An 18,874-nucleotide genomic window follows, 5' to 3' on the forward strand; every position below is an offset into this window, starting at 1 on the left:
GTCTCGTGCCAACCTACAGATATTCCAGATTTCTAAATGACCAGATTTCTAAAGCCAGAAACAATCACTGTAATGATCAAATGAACTGCTACATGCACATGCCATGAGATTTCAGCAAGTGACCCAAATATTAAGTTCCTAATCACCATTAAGGTCTTAACTAGAAAGTCTCTGTGCTAGAGCTGCAAATGCAGCTAGACCTATTAAACTTTCACACCTTACAGTAGATGTTGTTAATTGGCTGTGGATACACAAATGCCTGTGACACATCTAAGACAAAGGTCTGGGAATGCATATTTCTGTGTCACTTTAGTTGAAGTAGATGACTAAAAGGGACAGATGGCAATTTCCTGTCACTGGGGCCACAGCACACAAGCAGGTTCTCAGCTGCTTCTCAACTTCTCAACTTCTTTCCTTTGGTCTAGAAATCATGCCTGGGCTTGTCAGCCTGTGACACGAGATCCTGCCTACATTTTCCATGACTCTGCATTTCTCATGATTCTCATGAGTCTGTTTTTAGTGTTCCTATGAGTGAGAGCAGCAGGAATATTTCACTCCTTAGAAATGTTTCTCTCTACATATCTGCAAATATGTACTGAGAGCCACACTTTGCAGTTACAGAGTTCATGTTCCTCTTAAAAATAGGTAGGTTTTGAAAGCCTGAATAGCTGTTTTATATCGGGCCATTTAAGATTATTTTTTAAATAAAAGAAGGTTCTCTGAGAGTTTATATTTCGTACTCTTCAGTAAATTGTGGTGTATTGGAACTTGCTGAAAAGAAAAAAAACAAAGTATTTAAAAAATTAACAAATTATAATTAATGCAAGAGACAATATTTAGCTGTTTTCTACATTCTTATTGAAAAGAAATATTTCTATTCTTCAAAAATTACTAAGTGAATATTTTTATAAATTATCAGAACCATGACTTGGATTTTTTCTTCTGTGACAACCCATTAGTAGCTCATGAGCTATTTCAGAGGGAAGTTCTCCCACAACAAAACAAGACAGGAATAATGCAGCAGCATGTCTCTGCTGTTGCAACTTTAATAAAAAATCCTAAATACAAAATAAAAATCTGAAATACACTTCAAAACACAAATTTAATTACACTGTACAGAGCAAATTTCTCCAGAAAAGATCTCAAGCAAAGAGCAATTACTTTCATAACTGAAGTATTCTGCATTGCAGAAAGTGATTTTAACAATTTCACTTTTTTTTTTCCTTTTGCTTGTGTCTCCATAGTCTCAACAGGTACAGCTATAATCTCATCACTGCACCGCTCCACAGGCTGCCGGGATTTATTTGATTTGTTAACTTTGGACACGGCTCCGTTCCAGTTCTCCCTTTATCTGGGTATGTAATGAGGTCCCAAGGGAGGGAAACCCACAGAGCCGAGTCTCGGGGAAAAGCGAGGGCTCCAGACCGCTCCCCATGGCGTCTGCTCGCTCTACCTCCCCGGCAGCAGACTCGTTTCGGGGGATGAGGGGGAGGCCACAAGGCCGTCCCAGCTGCCCGAGGCGGCTGAGCCGCTCGCCCCCGCCCCGGGCGGCGCTGCCCGGGCGCGGACACCGCGGCGGCGTTTCCTACGAGCCGGTGGCGGGGCGACCGAGGCGGCTCCCGCCTCTCGCTGCCGCTGCCTCAGCCGCCCCTCCCCGCTCCCGGGGCAGAGGGGCAGGGGCTCTCCCGGCGTTTCCCGCGCGGCCGGCGGGGCGGCGGGAAGGGCGGGCGGGGGAGGGCGGCGGCGCCAAGAAAAGGAGCGAAACGGCTCCGCGCGGGCGGGAGCCCCGTCCCGCGCGCCCGCTGCCGCGCGCCGCCTGCCCGCGCGCTGATTGGCCGGCGGCGCGGCCGGGGCTCCCCGGCGGCCGCGCCTGATTGGCCGGATTGTAAAGCGATGTCTGAGGGCGCCTGGCGGGAGCGGCAGAGCCGCGCGCCCCCCGCGCGCCCCGGCCCCGGCCGAGGTGAGGGCGCGGAGCCCGCCGAGCCTCCCGCCCCCTGCCCGCCTTCCCTCCTCGCTTCCCTCCTTCCCTTCCTCCCCGGGAACGCAGCCCCGAGCAGCCGCGCTCCCCGCGCGTCCCTCCGGGGACGGCAGCGGCTCCTCTTAAGAGCCGGGCTAAAGGCGCCTTCTCGCTTTGCAGATGGAGGTGAGCGTCCTGGCGCTGCGGGACCTGGCGAGCGCCCGGCCGGGGCGGCGGGGCCGCGCCGAGGCGGCCCAGAAGGTGAGCGGGAGGGCCGGCGGCGGGTCCGGTCCGGTTCGGCGCCGCGCGTTCCCTGCAGGCGTTCTCTGGAGCCGCGGGCCGGTGCGGGGAGGAGAGGAAGAGAAGGAAGGAGGGAGGGAGGGAGGGCGGCGAGAGCGGGGTCGCCGCGGAGCCCGAGCCCCCCGAGTGCAGGGCCGCCAGCTGGGAGGCTTGGGGGGAGTCGGGCTCTGGATCGCGCTTCTGTGGCTCCCGTGGGCAGCGTCTGAGATGCTGCAATCGGACCTGCTCTGCCCTGTTACTGTACAGCAGCATCTAACCTGTGAGCGCTTGGGCACTGGGATGGCCAGCACCACCCTTAAGGTAAAGAAATAATCCAGTGTAAGAAGCCTGAGTCATGCCACCCTTGTCAGTAAGTGAAGTGATTGCACTCTGGCACTACACAGCGGGAAACACCATTTAGCTGAGTAGAATTCATTCAGTGATCTCAAGTATCCCAATGGCTACCATGTGGTAAGGTGGAGAAAGCTCTTGTAGAGACTCATAGTTCTAAAGGTAAGAACCACCAGGTTCTTAACTTGGCACAGGAATAGTATGGTTCTGTTGATTAACAGTAGTTTGAGCACACTCATGGATATGTCCACCATGCTTGCCTTCTGGCCTGTATTCATAAAGTGCAGTTCTCCAGTCAAGAGGCTAAGTAGGGCCACTCAGCAAGGAGCAAGCTCATTGTTTCAGTAATGTCTCCTGAACTAGATGCAATTCATGACCTGTAGTCCATGCTAAATCTGAGTCCTCCAAAATTCACACAGTTCTTGTCAGATTCCACTCCTATTATATCAGGGATTTGTTTCAACTCCTGCTCACACACTAAGTTCATCAGACTGGCCTTTCCTGTCCTCTACCTCATGCTTCTACCAACTGCCCTTGAGATTTTGTGCAATACAGATAGGATTTCACAGAGTGTTTGCAGCTGCTGAAAAATAAAAAGAGGGTAAAAGTGTTTCTTACCTTAGCAGGTAATTATGATAGTAGAAAATAGAAGATCTGGGAAATAAAGATTTGAAAGGGGATAGTCATGTGCTTTTCATTGTGGTATTTGCACAAAAACATGAAGATCTGAGGTACTGAAACAGGTTGCCTCAGCTGCCCTCACTGCAGTTCCATTGCCACCAGCCATAATGAACAGGAACTTTAGGGGAAGATAGACTTTCTGCATCACTTGAGGGTTGATTCACTGCCAAACGTGAAATTGCAAGAAAATATTGAGTGTTAACACTATATGAATATATATTCTAAGAAGTACCATGACCTCTAAATTGACCCCTATTTATCACAGTGTAGCAAGTTATAACTGGCTGACTGTTAGTTGTAAAGAAAGACATGTATTTATTACATCCTTTTGGGTAATTCAAGGATGAATGTATGCAGAAGTGTTCATCAGTGCTCAGAGCACAATGCTTTTGATATGCCAAATTTATTTCCAGTCTGAATGCTACAAAACTGCTCCTAGTAAAAGCCAGTTTCAGTTGTTACTAAAACTTTTTTCTACTTTCTGGCTAGATGTTCCTGTTAGGATGACCTTTGGAATCACCCATTTAAATATATTTCAGCTACAGAATAATTAAATTACTCCAAGTAAAAGTCAAGACTTAAGAAAGTTCTTACGGTAGTCCAGTATAAATTAATATTTTATTTCAGGATTTTATTCAATTTCTGAATTGGATTTCTTACAGCACAAAATAAAATACATTATATCAAAGTACCAATAATGCTTCCTTCAGTTGGTCCCTTGAAGTGAGTTCATCTATAGTGATAATTCTTGCAGATCCATAGCTGAAATACAAAAAAAGCTTGATGGCAGCTAGGGACTGGAAGGAATTGAGCTTCATTCAGGAAATGATAAAAATCAGCTGATGAATCAGACTTTTCCTCCTAGCAGCTCTTAGCTGTAGTAAAGGCACAGTTATGGAGATTTTCTTGGTTGGTTGCACAGCAGACAGTGCAGATGCAAAACTTGCCTTGCTTGCAGATGATGTTATGTCCCCTTTAGTTTGATATTTTGTGAGTTTGAGCTGCATCCCCAGCATGGTTTTTAACCTGGGACCTTTCAAACAGAACTCTACTTTCTTGCTAAGTGTAATGTGACCAGTGCATGATTTCAGTTTCCCTGCAATTAGGTGATTTATGTTTGTGGGCAATGCTTTCTTGCAAGAACAGTCAGGGTTTAAAAGCGTGGTAGGCCACAGGTTAGACTGGTTGACCTCAGGTTCTGTATTTCAAGGCAGTATCTCAAATACACTTCCTCCAGTACAGCAGCATGTAGAATATTTTAACGTTCCCAACAAAGGCAGAAGAACTGTGCTAAATATAGCTATGAGTGCCAAGGCACAGGTCAGTAAAAATAACTTCATAAGAATCATGAAATTGATTGATGGAATGTTTTTTTCCTCTTGTGTCTAACAAAACTTTGTTTTTAATAGGAAAACATATATGATCGATCCAGGATGGCCCCAAAGACTCCCATTAAGAATGAACCTATTGATCTATCGAAGCAAAAAGGCTGCACACCAGAAAGAAACCCAATTACACCTGTTAAGATCATTGACAGACCTCAAGCTGATCCCTGGACTCCTACTGCTAACCTGAAGATTCTGGTTAGTGCTGCTAGTCCTGACATGAGGGACAGGGAAAAGAAGAAAGAGCTCTTCAGACCCATAGAAAACAGTGAGCAGAGTGACACACCTGATTTGTTACAGGTGAGACTCAGAACACAATTATCCTACATTCATTTAGGATTCAGACCTTCCTTAAGTTGCTCCTCAGATTTCTTCCAACTGGTTCTTTGCTCCCTATGGAATGGTGCAGAATTGCAAGACATTCCCAGGGACTGCTGCCTACACAGCAATGTCTGAGCAGTAGGACTTCAAAAGTAAGTGAGTTACTAGAAACTGACCTGAGATTCCCTCAAGAGCCTGAATATTACTTAAAAGGACAATGAAGGAAGTAAAGATTAAATGTTTGATTTCCCCAACTGAAGTACTTTTGAACCACATTAGAAAGAAAAATGCCAGATCTGTTTTGAACAAGCATCCTTTTCAGAAATAAATTTGACAGTGAGAGAATATACTCTCCAAATCTTAGACCCCATCTGCAACTGTCCTGCAAAGTGGTCTGCCAAAACCCTTTATTCCCACTTTCCCCCCCAGCTCCCAAACTAGTGGTCAGAAAGCAAGGTTAGGCATTAAAATTTCTACTTCACAAGACTTAAGCAATGCAGGGATTGATTCCTGTCCTCACTTCATGAAGTCTGTCCCTAGAGACAATGACATCAGATTGTAATAAGCATCATTGCAGTTTTCTTCCTTCGTGCTTTTTTTTTTTTTTGTTCCAACTGCTGCTTTTCCTCTCCTGCTTTATTTCTTGTAGGCTATCCTTCCCTGTTGATTTCAACTACAAGACAATAGTTCTGGGTCCTTCTACTGAGAAGCATCATTTCATAGGTACAGATCACTCTGGAAGTGTAGTTTTTACAGCAACTGCAGTAGCAACAGTAGTGTAAAAAATTCTGCAGCTTTCATGGTCACAGCAAAGCAAACAGTTCCCTAGAGATCATTTCTAACATAGTGTCCAGTAGGTAAAAAATAATTGATGTTTAAGGTTAGTCCATTTCACCACTCCAAGCCTGCTGAGATCACACAGCATTTTTGGAGTGGCTACTATAAAGAGTTCAATTATTTTCTAGTTTGTTATATTTCATTTAATAATCTTCTATACTTAGAAGGATAACATACAAAAGAAGGAAAAGTTTTAGAGTAAGAATACTGCTATTTCCTTACCACGTAAAACTCAGTTCTCTCAGAGCACCAGCCTGCCACAAGGTAACTTACTTGCAACTAGCAACTAGCTAATAATGACAGTTTAAGATCTCATAAGCTAGGAAACATAGGTTTCCACAGCTACCACCACCTTCAGCTTCTCTTTGCCAGAGGGCAAGACTTCTTTTCCCTTTTATAACACAGAAGATAACCCTAGAGTTACCAGTGCAAAATAATCCTCCATCATTCTTGTTTTGTGATAAACATGCCTCTTCCTATATTCTTGCCACCATGGTTTTGCTGGTTTCTATTTTTTCCCATTGCAGGGTCAGAAAGACCACAGTCAGGCCATCCTACAGCATTACTTAAGCTAACATCTTGACTAAGTTTAAGGTTCAAAGACTGAGTAGCACCTTTTATAGTTTCTGAGGAAAGTGCCCCCAACCCCATCCCCAATCACCAGTTTCTTCAAGTGATAGAGTCACTGTAAAAGTCAGTGAACAGAGGTATTGCAGGAACTTCTTGATGGCTTCTGCATCTCCTGTTTTATTAGATCCAGAAGTATTTGAGAGCATATTCTTCCTTCTTTCCAAAAGAAATTCTCTTTCCAAGTATAGTCTTGCCGTCTACTAGTCTTGGGTGTTGATCTTACTGGTTTTTTTCCTTATGCATGACCACTATTGTATGATTGCACAGATAAGAATTTTTCTGTAGCTATCTTGTGTGATGAAATAAGAAGAGCTTGCAGTTGTGTTATTAGAGTGCTGTGTGCTTTCAAGGAGTCCATGTTTTTATTTTTTAATTAGAAAATCTGATCTTAAATATTGATAACATCTGAAATAAGCCTCACTTTACTATGTCTTGCTTTTAAAAGCTCTGCACTAAAGGGTTAACATTTATTTTTTAACAGTATGATATAGTAGATGACAGCACGGTTGATGAATTTGAAAAGCAGAGGCCCAGCAGAAAACAGAAAAGCTTAGGACTCTTGTGCCAAAAGTTTCTAGCTCGCTATCCAAATTATCCATTGTCAACAGAGAAAACTACCATTTCTTTGGATGAAGTGGCTTCAATTCTTGGTATGTATACCTGTGAAACTGGGGTAACTGATCACCTGGGGTTACCTAACAGGTGGGCCTCCCAAAGATCATATTCTAACAGACTACTTTCAAGATCTGCCTTTCCCAGGGTCTGGATGCTCTTCTAATCATACTAATCAAGATTTGGAAATGCCTGATATTCTTCAGTGTCTTTGTTGTTTGGTAGCACTACCATTTTGAAATCTGCTTTCTGACTTTCTGCACTTTTTGCTAGACAGATCTTGCTTCCAGCTGTTTACCAACTCTGTTACTTTCTTAAATATTCAATTCATTAAATACTGAAGGAAGTAGGATTTACAAACCCTCTGAAGGAGGATTTATAGACCACAAATTTTGTCAAAATGAAACATTTGGGGAAACGATTGCAAACTGGCATGCATAGAAGATCAGTTGTGTTTACTCGTTGATTTCTGAACAGGTTTGACATTGTATCTTCCAAGATCACATGGTTCATCAAGGTTACCTTACCTTTCAATATCACCTTGTGATGGGAAGGTGCTGGGAGAACTGCAAGAATACCATGAGAAAATGTCTTGTTTTAAGTAGCTCATTTGCTGGTTCTGCTGTTAGGTTTGGTTTTAATTGAAAGATTAAAGAACTATCTGCAAGAAGTAATAAAACTTGGGAGAGAAGACTCAGACAGGACACATTAATAGCAAAAATATCTGACTCCTTGGATAGGTTGTTTCTTAGCTAGGAAGGGCTTTACAAAATTGGACTTAAACTAAATAAATCTTGTTATCTACATTTAAAACTCGGGTATCAACAAAAAAGATGTAGCAAAAATGAACTTGTCTGTTTTAGGAAGAAAAGGAACAGGAGAATGATGTCTTCTGTAAATCTGTTAAGAAAGGCCTCGAAATACCCATTTATTTGCTTTGGTATAGTGAATTGGAAACAGGATAGAATACAGATTAGGTAAATAGATAAATTCATTTTAAATTAGATTCTACAGTTACTTCTTTATGTGCTTGCATGAGATGCTCATGCTCCAGCCTTGTACAGCTGAACATGAATAATGCTTTATTCTGTGTTGGGAGTGGCATTAACTTGCTTTCCTAAATAACAGAAACTTTCTTCTAAAAGTTAATGTTGGAAATTTCCCCTCCCAGAAAGGGGAAGTTTTGGTTGTCCTTCTTCCCTTGGTTTTCCCTTCCTTGCTTGTATTCATTTGCTTCAGCGACCACGAAATTACCCCCTGCTGATGTTGCTGCTCTCACTGTAACAGATGATGTCGGTGATACAGCTTTTGCTACAAATGTATATTGCTTTGTTCACGGAAGGGATGCCGTAGGCCGCAAAGGGGGTTGTGCTGCTGGTGCCTGACAGATACCAGGATAGGTGTAACACTCTTGTTTTTTTGAATTATATTTTGTTCCAAATTCTTCACACACTTGCAAATGCTCATGGATTGTTTCACACAATATGTATTTTAAGTTGGTAAGTATTATGCCTAGTCTTCAAATGGGTAAACAGGTACATTACGGCCTTGCCTCCCACAGGGAGGTTTTCAAAACCTTTCACCCTAACTAGCACTTGTTCCACTCAGCTGATGTTAACTGTTAGAAGATTTTTGGTGCAGATGCTGCCATCAGCATATAGTACATTGTGCTACATATAAGAGCCAGGCTTCAAACAGCACTGGACACAAGCTCACAAGGACCGTGAGCATTGCCACCAACCAGTTCATATTCAGTCCCCAACCTTGCTCATATCAGTCAGGCTGAACTCAATATTGGACATATTTCATAAATTTCCTATAGGACTAGACCCAGCCAGCACTGATAATTTGTTTCTGTTGTGTTTGGGAGCAGTAGGTCTCATTCTACAGAACTCTGCTCCTTGTGAAGCTGTTGATGCCCCTTTAGTTGGTACTTGCTTAGCAAGTAAAAGTAATTGTGTCACTGTAAATGCAAGTGGAGGACTGCACTCCCCCTGGTTCCTGTATGAGGGTCTTTTATCTCTATGCTGTGACAGACCCTTTTCTGCCCTGTTACACACAGGCTTGCATACAGGTATGTGTCTGCGTGTTGAAGCTGTTTGTAAGGAAGGGCCACAGTGCTCTGAATATCCTGAGGCAGTTTGGGTAGGTCTGAGTGAATGGGGCTGGCAGACTGCAGTCGGTTCTAAACACAGTGTAGGTGCTTTGAGCTGAAGCCGTGGCTGGGCTGGAAGTTATGAAAGCGGACAAAGAGCAACACACCATGAAGCTGGCCATGCATAGGGCAGATTTTCAGTGTGTGCAAATACAGATGCAGCTAATAGAATGAGTCCATGTGAACACTGAAAATGTCTATTAGAGAACAACCTGTTCTCTACTGAACTAAGATGAGCATCTCTGTCTCTTTTATCTGCTCCCCCCACTTCCCAAACAGGAGTTGAGCGGAGACGAATTTACGATATTGTGAACGTCCTGGAGTCATTGCAGTTGGTCAGTCGTGTGGCCAAGAACCAATACTGCTGGCATGGCCGGCACAACCTCAGCCAAACTCTGAAAATGCTTCAGGAGGCAGGAGAGCTGCAGTATGGAGAGTTAATGACCTCCCAGCACAAGGAGCAGGACTTAGAGTACAAATTTGGAGAACAGAAAAAGGAAACTATTCCAGATTCTCAAGACAGACCATTACTGGACTTTTCAGAACAGGATTGCACCTCTGGTAGGATGATTACTAAATGTGTGATGATACACAGACACAAAGTCTTTTTCTTCAGTTTACTATGTCACTTTTTCCCTTGCTTTGTCTTTAAATTAAATAATAAAAAGTTCTCCTTTGTGAAAAGGTGCTGAATTCACCATGGAAGGTACAGAATTCTTCCTTCTATTCTGTCCCTAACATAGGTCTCAAGACAGATGTTTCTGTCTGTCCTACAGACTGGCAGGAAGTTCTGCTGAACAATCCAGTTTTTTCCCCACCTGTATCTGACAGTAAATGCTTTATCCTGTCAGAAAGAATCATCTTCATTTGTCCACTCTTTGCATGCTGCCCACATAACACGTGATGGTTTTCAGTTACAAAGTCCATTAGAGTCACAAAATTACAGTGGCACAAACTGTGTAACATAACATAGAATCAGCTTTGGAATTTCACTTTCTAAAAGCTATTTCTGCAAGTCTGAATTTTTCTTGTCCTTTGAAGAGAGACTCCTGTCTGCATTAATCAGTTATTTGCTGCCTTTCAATTAATTTCTGCTTTCTGGCAAGGAAATGCTTTACTTATTTTGTGTGTGAGAAACCTTCTTACTAGCTTTCTGGCTGTGATGGATGACATATGCTAAGAGCCTTGGGTATTATTTGTAACACAGCATCTGCAAACAGCAGAAAGGACAAGTCATTGCGGATTATGAGCCAAAAGTTTGTCATGCTGTTCCTTGTCTCCAAGACCAAGATAGTCACTCTGGACATCGCAGCAAAGATACTGATAGAAGAAACCCAGGATACAGTGGACCACAGCAAATTTAAAAGTAAGATGGCTAATGAGAGGCAAATCAATCAGTCAGTAAGTAAAGAAAACAGGGCATGTTTGGTCTGACAGCAAACAGACACCAGTACGTAACAGCAAAAGCAATTTGTGCATCTTTTCCTGGAATATGTTTTGGGTTTTTTTCATTGCAAATGCATATTTGTGAAAACAGAGCTTGGTGTGGAGAAGAGTCACTTTGCCAATTATCTCCCAAGTTCAGTTTCAGAATAACGAAGAAAATTCATTGTTGTTGATTTTTTTTATACTTAAACCCTGTTTCCTGTACTGCTCTGAATGATGTTTCAGAACTGAAGCACATTGATTAATTTAATGGAATTAATTTTCTCTCTGGAAAAGTATGTTCCTTCTCCTTTTTACCCCAGAAATCTTTTACAGCTGGATGGCAGGGTTTGCTTTCAGTTAGTGAGGATTAGTATTTCAATCCCTTGGATAACATGGGAGAACTTAGCATTAGTAAATAAATCTTCTGAGATAAAGACTTTAAAGACTTAAAAGTACTTTTAAAATACAGTACTTGCACTTCAGTCTTGAAATTCTACCCCAAGTATAAGAAGAAATATGAGGAGTTTAGCTGGAAAATATGTAGATATCATAGTCAGCTCAAAGATGTTATTTACTAGAGTCACAGAGATTTTCTGAGCTGATTTTCTGAGTGTTACATTTTTTGGAAATTATAAATATGTGTCTTCTTGTGTTCAGCTGTGCACTCTTGTGCCGCTTTCCGCCAGCTTCTCTTTACCCATGTGGAGGCAGCTACCTCCACCTCTTTACCCATGTGGAGGCAGCTACCTCCACCTCTTTACCCATGTGGAGGCAGCTACCTCCACCTCTTTACCCATGTGGAGATAGCTGCCTTTTCTGGGCAAGTTGCTGTAATCACTCCCTAACCTATATCCATCCAAATGAGGTAGACGTGTTTGAACCTGAGCAGCTAAGCTATGAAGTAGCAGTGACAATCAGGTGGGAGCTGGCATGGCAGACTTCATGGAAGGTGGCCTAGGTCCATCCCAATTTGATTTGCCCCCCTCATCTATGAAAGCTGTGGTGATAGTCTGGAATGAAATTAGCACATGAATATGTCCTGTATGCATTGTAAACCTGACTCTCTTATCTACTCCTGCCCTCTCTTGTTAGCAAAGGTACGAAGACTGTATGATATTGCCAACGTTCTCACCAGCCTAGGCTTGATCAAGAAAGTCCACGTCACAGAGGAGCGAGGACGCAAACCAGCTTTCAAGTGGATTGGGCCTGTGGAATTCCCTGAAAAAACTGGTAACTTGTGTAGCTTGCATTTATGTTCTTTTTGCTCTGACTGTCCCTTCACAAGTGGTAAAAGGTTGTTTTCTGTGTGTAAAGAATGGCTCAGCATTCAATGCGTACCCTGCAATTATTAATTGCTGCCAGCTCAACATTTGCCCTTGTTAGACTTTGCACCCAAGATCTGGGTCTGTGGAGGGGTGTTAAAGGATACTGTGTCTTGTAGGTATTTTTACACTGACTTAGATAACGGTATGCATAACCGTGTGAATTGTAGAGCAACAGCAGATAGCACTGACATCTTCAAATCTGGGTCCACAGCTGTTCTGCGTTGCAAAATTTTGGTAATTCCTTAATAATTATACAATGCATTATTTTCTTTGTAAGGGGCTGTAACAAAGTACAGCAGGGCTGTTTCTTGCATATGGCCCCTTCTACCAAAGCTTTGTCTGCTAAGAACAAGGTGATGGGATAGCACATCTCTAAGATGATGTTCCTTGGCTAGAAGCCAGAGCAAAGGGAAGCCCCTTGGCTTTGATATTTGGATCAGGACAGTGCCAGGAACAAGTAAATGAAAGATAATGTAAATACTATCTTAGTACACTTTCTCCTCCTGGCTAGCACACTGGAGTGTAGCTGCTGCTGTAGGTGCTATGGATTGGATAGGAAGGAAGCCCTTATCTTGTCCACTGGTGCTTACTGAGTTCTAGGTTTGTTGTGAGGTTTGAGATAATATGGAGGTTGCCTCTTCCCTTAACGCCAAGTTTGGTGATATGGCAGAAGCATAAATTATGAGCTATGTTACCTGAAGGACTGTTGTACAATATTATGTCCCTACAGATGAGCTGAGAGGACATAGCTCAACATCAGATCCTCTGCCAGAGACACAGAGAGGAGCCTGTGCCCAGTACCAGACCAGTGCTACTGGAAAGCAAAGGTTTACACGTCACTCTTCATTTAGCCATGCACAGACTTGTGAGGCAACCAGAAGGAAAGTCAGTTCTGAGCCTAACAGCCCACATCAAGAGAGGCAAGGTAACTACTAATGAAGCATGTTCTTTTCTATCCCACTGGACCTGCCCAAATGAGGGCATGCACCAATTTAAGGCACTTGATTGAGTGAGTCAGCATAATTAAATATGTGAACTATTCTTGGGAGGTACCTATATTTCTACTGAGCACACGGTAATGAAACTTCTGGTTTAGAGCCTCCAGTCAAATGCCTAAAGTTACATGAGGTGGATTTGGGCCATAACTGCAATTGAATCTGCAGTTTATTTTCTACAGGTAAATATTTCTGTTCTGTACTAACAGCAACTATACTACAATTTCTTCTGTGTAACTTGATTAAGGAAAATTTTTTAGCCAGAAAATGCTTGCTTTATTTTATGGTTCCTAACATAGTGAAATTTATTGTAACAATCTAATGGATAGTTGTTAAAAAAGATAAAGTAATTACAGGGCATTTCACAGTTCCCTCTTATAGGAAATAATGATGTTGAACATGTCTCCAGTGGGACTGAGAGTTCTGAGTGTCTTGCAGGTTCTGGCTCTAGGTGATTAGTGGATGTTATAAAAATGTGTCAGGACTGAAAAATTATAGCAATTATTTTATATGGCCAGTATCAAAATATGTTTGGTAAACCTGTCTGTGATTAATTGAATTCCTCTTTGTTCTTTCAGCCAGTATTGTGAATTCAGATGAAAATTGCTCCAAAATGATAAATCTAGCAGCTGTCTGCAGGCAGAAAATAGAGGAAGATACTGGGTAGGTTGGTCTTAGCGGTTGTCCAGTTACAGCTTTGTGCTCGTCATGTTTAGTTTAAGGATAGATTCCATTGATGAGACTGAGATATAAAAGTTATAAAGTAACTTAAATAACAAACCTAATAAAGTCTTGTTGTTACAATTTTAATATTTTAATATTGCTGGATATCAGCATGGCTTTTTGTTTTGTTCCCATGGTCATTTTACACCCATCTGTACTTGTACCACCGTTGGTGTTTTGCTTTAGTAGTTCTTTCTGTCGTATGTGTTTATATAGGTCATTCCTGCATCCTTTGACCTATTATCTGGGTAGGTTGAGCAAATTATGATTCTGTGGAAGGGCATCTCTGTCTTCTCTACACCTATTCCAATTTGAATTCATTTGTGAATGATTGACTAGTCAAGTGCAGCCAAAAGCATTATTGGTCGATCAGAAACCTGAGAACTCTGCTTCTGTGTTACTAGAAATGATAAAAAGTGACCCTTCTTGTAAATTGTGTAAAAATTGTTGTTGGGGGGTTGAATTTTTCCACATTTATGTCCAAATATATATCTCTTTGCTTCTAAGGATAAAATAGGTGTTTCATTTTGGAATAAATATTTTTCCTTTTTTCATTACTATTTGGGGTTTTTTTTGTTTGTTTTTCAGGAATAAAGCTTGTGACACCGAAACGATACTAAACTCAGCAAAGAACTCCAACATAAGTTTACCATTCTCCCTTCTTCCGGTTCCTGGGGACTCTGATTTTTGTGTTAACCCTTTGCCTCAGGCAGTATTCCCTGTGGTTCAGGCAGATGTGCCAAGCTTCTCACTACCAAATGGTATCAGCAGCCAGGCTTCACACCCTTCCACGCCAGCAGCCTCCAAAACAGAAAATGGAAAACCTACCCTGGTCCCCAACCAACCCTTCCTGTGCTTCCCATCTTCATCCCTTTTTATGTTGTGTGGTGGTCTTCAGGAAAATACCGTGAGCGAGCCCGTGCCCGCTGCAGGAGACCTGGCAAACAGGAGTGCAGAAGGTCAGGCTGCTGCACCTCCCACTGCCTGCCAAAAGCGCAGCTCCCACAAGTGCTCATCGCCCTCTGCACCTGCAGATGATGAACAACCAGCTGCCAAAAAGCAGACTTTGGAGCACAGTGATCTGCCCCTCTCACTTGTAGTACCCAAGGTAAAGTGAGTTTCATTATCACTTAGGCTTTCTCATAGCAAGGAAAGACTTTTGCCTAAGACAGTGTTTTCAGAAGGGAAAATTCAGTGCACTGCTCTTGAGAGATAAACATGCTGCCTCCCACATGTTCTTGAACTTGCAAGTGGGCTGTGTCAGGAAGTATGAGCATTAACTGGGAGATGTTTTCACACCACCAGGGGAAAATGGACTTGGGTTGCTTTGCATAGTGATGTGATGCTCAGCTGTTCTTTGGAATTAGTGTCCTGATCATTTTCTGCAGCAAAACAATTGGTCAGAGGGAAAGAAATCAATATAGTTATTACTTCTCATCTTCCCCTGTTAACTTGAGCTTTCCCAGACAGCAGCAGCATTGCTTACTCTACTGAGCTATAGCAAATGTGATTTGCTCTTTCCCCCTACTCTCCAGCCCAGACAGCAGCAGCATTGCTTACTCTACTGAGCTATAGCAAATGTGATTTCCTCTTTCCCCCTACTCTCCAGCCTGAGTACCTCTCTCTGAGGCCTAGTGTTGCCCACAGCAGGCTGGTGAGAGAAAGATAATGATGAGGAAGGTGATGTGCAGTTATCTCAGAATTCTCTTAAATACTGAAAGTAGGGGTCAAGCACAACATCATGTCATATAAGCCATTTGAATATTGAATATAAAACATTTGATCAAATGTTTTTCCTTATCAATAAAAAAGTAGTCCCAGAGGTCAGGTATTTCTTATGTAGTGTATCCAAGTACTGAATGTGAACTGCAGCAAACAGCACAGGGTTTAGGCATCACTAATATGTCTCTTCAAATCCCCAAACAAAAATTTTAACTTGGTGATTTGCTAATCAGGTTTGTGCTGCTCCTTTGCACAGATGCATGAGGGAGGTTCATGAGAGGTATTGCACTGTTTTATTTCAGTTTGGAAGTAAATGGAAGTCTTCATTTCCATTTTTGTTTTTTGCTTAGAAGCTGCCCGAGTCACCCAAGGCAGAACCTTCCCCAGGAAGTGGCTGTTCAGCTGCTGTACATCTAGAAACAAATCGTCTTGGCCTTGCAAGTCCTGCTGCTCCAGAGGAGGCAAACCAGGAGTCCACTAAGCCTTTAGATTGTCAGGAGCAAGAAAAACAATCCCAGAACAAAGTCCCTGATGAATCCCCTCCAGGAAATGAGCACATCTCTAAAGAAAATGCCAATCAACCTTTCCAACCACAGTATCTTTATGTTCAGCCTACTGCTGGTAAGGACAGCCATGAGACCTAGAGGCACCCAAGCCTCTGTATCTGTTCACTGAGCAAATACTGAGTCCTACAAATAGGTGAATATTTAGCATTAAAAACCCTGACAGCAGTTCTCTGTAGTAGTTTAGTAACTCTGAAATCTCTTGACTCAATGTGAACTATTGCTCGTCTGAAAAGAGACATTTTTCTGAGGTTCCCAGACATGAATAGCATTGAACAATGTGGGGTTTGCATGCCTGAATTATGTGCAAAAGACAGTTATGAATTATGAATTATGAATTATGTACAAAAAAGACAGTTATCCAACATTCAAAAGTCAAAGGAGCCGGAAGTCTAGATTTGGCAGAAAGCTGACCAATATAGAACAGCAGCATCCCCTGAGTGTATGAATTTCATCATCTTCAGACCTTGTACTGTCTTGTAACATGCATTATCAGTGTAACTCCTGAAACCCAAGGCACTGGGAATGTAGCCAGCCTTGCTTGTATGACACTGTGGGGATCTAGAGGAAGCAGCTGCAAATACTGCAATGGGATTTCGTGTCCACCATGTTTTGTGCCTGTGTTTGTGTGCAGTGGATGACTGCTTTGTAGGAACAGAATGTGTGGCAGATTTCCATGACTACTGCTTTAGTCTTTGATTCACTTGTGACACGGAGTGGGGTCTATGGCATTTCACTTAGGGTGGAGATGCTCAGTTTAAAAATGCTGATCCTGGTGTTTTGGAAGGTCAGACAAACTGAGAGCCAGAGCAGCTTCTGCTTCAACACAGTAGTTCAGCTGTTCTCGGCAAAATTAATGCCTCTGTGACATATCCTTGTGGGTGTCTCCCATTTGTTGGGTTTGGTTTGTCTGGCTTTTTTTTCCTCATTAAAAGTAATGTCTGTTTTCATATAGCAGAGGACAATTCCAGTTAGTGGAAAAAAAGAGTTTGTTTAGCCAGGATGTTGCTTGTAATCAAAGTTAGAAGCAGAAAACACCAAGGGGTGTGGTTGGTACTTCATATGATCAAAGTAAATGGATGCATGTACAGTGAATAGACAATTAGGGGGCGAAATGGAGGCAAATAAGGAAAGGGAACTGGACAGCAGAGTTAGGGGATTGTGACGCTTTTCTTCCTTATTTTTTATTGTTTTGTCATAGTTTACTTCCTTGGCAGACTTTTCTCTAATGTCACATACTTTTCCTATTGTAGATGAAGTTACAATAGTTTAATTCCCTTTTTCAAGATTATTAATGCTTTGTTTTTTCTCTCTTTGGTTTAGGATTAAGCAGTTTTAATTTTCTGTTCTCTGCAAACCAAGCCCCTGGTGCCATCAGCCTGGCTGCAAACCAGTTGCCTTCTCTAAGTGTACCCTGTGTCATGGTGCCATCAGCAGCCTTGGCTTCCTTCCCTCTCGTCTGTTCTCCCTCGTTCACCAGCCCTCTTTCCTCGGTTCCTGATGGCTCCTTCTCAGCTGCTGCCTCCACGAGTTTCAGTGTGTCCAGCCTGGCATCCCCCACCCCTGTGTTCATAAGCACCACGGCCGTTGTCACCCCCAAGGTCTCACCCGCCCCTTCGGTGGATCCACAGCAGCCAGCTCACCCCGCTCTGCACCTGAGTCCTGTGCTCACAAGATCCTGCAGTGCTGTTAAGCTGGACTCCCCTGTGTGTATGGGACACCCGGTGACCCTTCTGAAGCTGCAGCAGGTAAGGGGGAAAGGTGGGCAGGAGTGGTGGTGAAGGAGCTGTGCAAGGTGCCTGATGGCAGCATGTGTCGCAGGCTGGTGCCCCTGTGTCAGTGCCCAGTTGGCACTGAGAGCTGCTGTCTTCCACTGAGCTTGTGTGTGTCCATCTTAGGGATGGCACAGGATATGGGACACTGTTGAAGTCATAGCCCAGCATAGCACATTTAGTCCTGAACAGTGAAGTGGTTTTATGACTTACAGAAATTCTAAAGTCCCCCAAGCAATCTAAGAGTTTTCCCCCCATCTGTCATTATGTGTTATGCTATGGCTACAGAGAAACATTAGGAGGACAGGAGGGTTGTGTCAGAATTCTGGAATCAGCTGGTTGCAGCACTTTTCAGGTAGTAGTATCCTGGATTATCCCCTCAACCCTGTTCTGACCTCTCTTCACTATGTAATGGAAAAGGGTACAGGGATTAATGTCTTCTAGCAGTCCTCTGTTTGCCTGCTTATGTGTAGACTTTGAGAGAACTCTGCTGAATCACCTTGGGGTTTTGTTTTTTTCACAAATAGCCTTCATCAACTCCTCTCACTCCCAAGAGTATTCGTCCTGCACATCATGAGGCATTTTTCAAAACTCCTGGAAGTCTTGGAGACCCTGTGGCATGGAAGAAAAATGAAGGCAGCCAGACCAGAAGTGCCAGCTCTGTGCAGAGGAGACTGGAAATCTCTAGTACCAGCCCTGACTAATTCCGCTCTTTGCAAGAGGTGGGCAGATTGTCCTCGGACCCTGTAACAATTACAAGAGACCAAGCTCTTACCTGGCAAGAGGAGCATGCTAAAATGTCACCCCTTTTGGCATGCTTCCCCACTATGCATTCACCCACTGATTCTGTTAGCCATCTTCTTCAAAGTCACCCTTGGTACAGAAATCCTTTCAATGAATTGATCCTTCAGTACTGATTTGAATCCAGATTCTGTGCTTCACACAGCCTTGTGGGCATCAAATTGTAATTGTGATTTTAATTTGGAAAACTCTCTTTATTTCTGCGAGGAGACGCAAACAAATTCTTTTGGAGTCCCCAGGGGTTCTTAATTCATAGTTTAAATGAGATGTCTAGCACTTATCTGGGGTAAGCATTTCATTTGCATGTACTCTACTTACCCTGAGTAAATCTGTGGTG

The 18,874-nt window shown here is 42.9% G+C and overlaps 1 protein-coding gene across 1 annotated transcript; it reads left to right on the plus strand.

Annotated features, from left to right (window-relative positions):
• The first annotated feature begins 2,137 nt into the window (after positions 1–2,137).
• Positions 2,138–18,440, plus strand: E2F7 (E2F transcription factor 7). Its single transcript, XM_058805846.1, has 12 exons — positions 2,138–2,218; positions 4,678–4,953; positions 6,923–7,091; positions 9,488–9,769; positions 10,416–10,574; positions 11,729–11,866; positions 12,692–12,886; positions 13,535–13,619; positions 14,268–14,787; positions 15,752–16,022; positions 17,288–17,712; positions 18,264–18,440. The coding sequence occupies exons 1-12, from the start codon at positions 2,138–2,140 to the stop codon at positions 18,438–18,440; spliced, it is 2,778 nt and encodes a 925-aa protein (XP_058661829.1).
• The last annotated feature ends 434 nt before the right edge of the window (positions 18,441–18,874 follow it).

The sequence above is a fragment of the Ammospiza caudacuta genome, chromosome 5, assembly GCF_027887145.1.
Source record: "Ammospiza caudacuta isolate bAmmCau1 chromosome 5, bAmmCau1.pri, whole genome shotgun sequence".
NCBI lineage: Eukaryota > Metazoa > Chordata > Aves > Passeriformes > Passerellidae > Ammospiza > Ammospiza caudacuta.